Genomic DNA, 1050 nt, shown 5'->3' on the forward strand with positions numbered 1-1050 from the left:
GGTGGGAATTGTTGGGTTTCTGTAATTAACATCACAGAGTACGGTCTAGACCTGCTTTTATGAAAAGCGCAATGAGATAACTGTTGTTGTAATTTAGCGCTGTATAAATAAAATTGAATTGAACAGCGACCCATCCTTACTGTACATAGATTGGATGGTTCCCCGCTTCCCCCTACTGAGGTGGCGAACGGTTTTCCTGAAACACCTTGGTGCCGACCAAAAATCCTTCTCCATGTCTTCCCCAAACTTCTTCCACAACACACACTGCTTTGCCTCTTTCACGGCAAAGGTTATGGATAACATACCTTTGGGATAACATATCCCAGAAAGACTCTTTCTTCAGTCGGACGGCTTCCCTGACCACCAGTGTTCACAAGGGTGTTTGTGGGTATCCGCCACTTGAGGTACCTAAGACCCTTAGACCACAGCTCTTCGCCGCAGCTTCAGCAATGGACACTTTGAACATTTTCCACTCGGGTTCAATGCCCCAAGCCTCCACAGGGATACACAAAAAGCTCCGTCAGAGGTCTGAGTTGAAAGTCTGTTGGGAACTCATAATTTTATAGCTTTTGTAGACTTACAGAGATCCAGACATAAACAAAGAAGGGGGGGAAATGAGAGAAAAAGATAAGATGAAACTTGCTTAATTGAAATCCAGAGATTCATCCATCCTACCAATCTCCTCTCTTCCTTCCACATCTCCCAGGATAGTGAGGGAATCATACAAGCATCCATCGGACTCTTCCAGGTAAAAATCAGCAAAGTCTAGCTGAAACAGAACACAACAATCGGCATTCAATTACTGATGAGTTAGTGACAAATGCTGCATTTAAAAAACTTTCAGTCATTCACTTTTATTCAGTGGACAAAGTTGTGCGTCACCTTAACAACATGCCCCTGTGGAGCATAGATAACCCATCGGAGGACACAGTCATTATTGTAGAATTGTGGGTAATTTGGACTGTGTACGGCAGTCTGATCCTCAACTAGAACAACTGTCCTGCATCCTGATTGCACACACACACACACACACACACACACACACACACA

At 44.0% G+C, this 1050-nt stretch overlaps 1 protein-coding gene across 1 annotated transcript in view; it reads right to left on the reverse strand.

Moving 5' to 3' along the window:
- The window catches only part of LOC116693953 (ovochymase-2), a 34012-nt gene that overhangs the window by 7343 nt on the left and 25619 nt on the right, over positions 1 to 1050 (reverse strand). The window contains exons 12-13 of the mRNA XM_032523332.1: positions 883 to 1007; positions 676 to 769 (exon numbers count right to left, since the gene is read on the reverse strand). Of these exons, the coding sequence (XP_032379223.1) occupies positions 676 to 769; positions 883 to 1007 (219 nt within the window). The remainder of the gene's footprint in view (positions 1 to 675; positions 770 to 882; positions 1008 to 1050) is intronic.

The sequence above is a fragment of the Etheostoma spectabile genome, chromosome 8, assembly GCF_008692095.1.
Source record: "Etheostoma spectabile isolate EspeVRDwgs_2016 chromosome 8, UIUC_Espe_1.0, whole genome shotgun sequence".
Taxonomy (NCBI): Eukaryota; Metazoa; Chordata; class Actinopteri; order Perciformes; family Percidae; genus Etheostoma; species Etheostoma spectabile.